The sequence below is a fragment of the Parus major genome, unplaced genomic scaffold (genome assembly GCF_001522545.3).
Source record: "Parus major isolate Abel unplaced genomic scaffold, Parus_major1.1 Scaffold636, whole genome shotgun sequence".
Lineage (NCBI taxonomy): Eukaryota > Metazoa > Chordata > Aves > Passeriformes > Paridae > Parus > Parus major.
In genome coordinates this window covers 5,366-7,784 of record NW_015379521.1, presented here as the reverse complement: position 1 = coordinate 7,784, position 2,419 = coordinate 5,366, and the positions used below count along the sequence as shown (strand labels likewise).

The 2,419-nt window shown below is 62.2% G+C and overlaps 1 protein-coding gene across 1 annotated transcript in view; it reads left to right on the top strand.

Moving 5' to 3' along the window:
• LOC107199383 (DNA-directed RNA polymerase II subunit RPB1-like) overlaps positions 1 to 2,419 on the top strand; it is an 8,702-nt gene that overhangs the window by 2,969 nt on the left and 3,314 nt on the right. The window contains exon 2 of the mRNA XM_015616707.3: positions 2,152 to 2,402. Coding sequence (XP_015472193.1) covers positions 2,152 to 2,402 — 251 coding nt within the window. The remainder of the gene's footprint in view (positions 1 to 2,151; positions 2,403 to 2,419) is intronic.

The window sequence follows — 2,419 nt, the reverse complement described above, 5'->3', positions numbered from 1 at the left end:
GAACCGTGGGGAACAGCCGGGGAACCGTGGGGAACCACCAGGGAACAGCCGGGGAACCACGGGGAACAGCCAGGGAACTGCAGGGAACCACGGGGAACTGCCAGGGAACCACGGGGAACAGCTGGGGAACTGTGGGGAACCACGGGGAACGGCTGGGGAACCACAGGGAACCACCGGGAACCACGGGGAACCACCAGGGATCTGCAGGGAACCATGGGAAACTGCCAGGGAACCGCGGGGAACCACCGGGGAACAGTCGGGGAACTGCTGGGAACCACGGGGAACAGCCGGGGAACAGTCAGGGAACCGTGGGGAACGGCTGGGGAACCACGGGGAACAGCCGGGGAACAGCCGGGGAACTGCTGGGAACAGCCGGGGAACTGCTGGGAACAGCCGGGGAACTGCTGGGAACAGCCGGGGAACCACGGGGAACCACCGGGGAACCACTGGGGAACCACTGAGGAACAGCCAGGGAACCACGGGGAACAGCTGGGGAACCGTGGGGAACAGCTGGGGAACCACCGAGGAACAGCTGAGGAACCGCGGGGAACCACAGGGAACCACCAGGGAACAGCTGGGAACCGTGGGGAACCACCAGGGAACCACCAGGGAACCGCTGGGAACCGCGGGGAACCACCGGGGAACAGTCGGGGAACCACCGGGGAACCGGAGCTCTGGGGGGTTCTGGTTGGGTGGGGTGGTCTGGTGGTGGCCATGTGGGTTGGTGTCCTCACAGCCCTGTGGTGGCCCCATGGCTTCATGTCCTCATGGTGGCCTCGTGGCTTCATGTCCTCATGGTGGCCCTGTGGCTTCATGTCCTCATGGTGGCCTCGTGGCTTCATGTCCTCGTGGCCATGTGGGTTGGTGTCCTCACAGCCCTGTGGTGGCCCCATGGTTTTGTGTCACCTCTGTCCTCACAGCCCCATGGTGGCCCCATGGTGGCCATGTGGCTTTGTGTCCTCACAGCCCCGTGGTGGCCCCATGGTTTTGTGTCACCTCTGTCCTCACAGCCCCATGGTGGCTCCTTGGTGGCCTCATGGCTTTGTGTCACCTCTGTCCTCAAAACCCCGTGGTGGCCCTGTGGCTTCGTGTCCTCATGTGGCTCCATGTGGCTTTGTGTCCTCACAGCCCCGTGGTGGCTCCTTGGTGGCCTCATGGCTTCATGTCCCCATGGTGGCCCTGTGGCTTTGTGTCACCTGTGTCCCCATGTCTTCCATGTTCCCATGTCCCTGTTCCCTCAGGACATTCTGTGCCACCGTGTCCCCACTGTCCCCAATGTCCCCTGACTGTCCCCAATGTCCCCAATGTCCCCAATGTCCTCAATGTCCTCAATGTCCCCAACGTCACCTGATGTCCCCAATGTCCCCAATGTGCCCCCAATATCCCCAATGTCCCCTGACTGTCCCCAATGTCCCCAATGATGTCCCCAATGATGTCCCCAATGATGTCCCCAATGTCCCCTGACTGTCCCCACTGTCCCCAGGACATCCTGTGCCGTCTGGAGCACACCATGTCCCCAATGTCCCCAATGTCCCCAGTGTCCCCAATGTCCCCAATGTCCCCAATGTCCCCAGTGTCCCCAATGTCCCCAATGTCCCCAGTGTCCCCAATGTCCCCAATGTCCCTGATGATGTCCCCAATGTCCCCAGTGTCCCCAATGTCCCCTGACTGTCCCCACTGTCCCCAGGACATCCTGTGCCACCTGGAGCACACCATGACCCCAATGTCCCCAATGTCCCCAGTGTCCCCAATGTCCCCTGACTGTCCCCCAATGTCTCCAATGTCCCCAATGTCCCCAATGTTCCTGATGTCCCCTGACTGTCCCCAATGTCCCCTGACTGTCCCCACTGTCCCTAGGACATCCTGTGCCGCCTGGAGCACACCATGACCCCAATGTCCCCAATGTCCCCAATGTCCCCTGACTGTCCCCAATGTCCCCACTGTCCCCAGGACATCCTGTGCCGCCTGGAGCACACCATGACCCCAATGTCCCCTGATGTCCCCTGATGTCCCCTGACTGTCCCCATTGTCCCCAGGACATCCTGTGCTGCCTGGAGCACACCACGACCCCAATGTCCCCAATGTCCCCTGATGTCCCCAATGTCCCCAATGATGTCCCCTGACTGTCCCCAATGTCCCCGTTGTCCCCAGGACATCCTGTGCCGCCTGGAGCACACCACGCTGCGCAAGGTGACGGCCAACACCGCCATCTACTACGACCCCAACCCTCAGAGCACGGTGGTGGCCGAGGACCAGGAGTGGGTCAACGTCTACTACGAGATGCCCGACTTCGACGTCAGCCGCATCTCGCCCTGGCTGCTGCGCGTGGAGCTCGACCGCAAGCACATGACCGACCGCAAGCTCACCATGGAGCAGATCGCCGAGAAGATCAACGCCGGTGGGTGGGGCGGGCTCCATC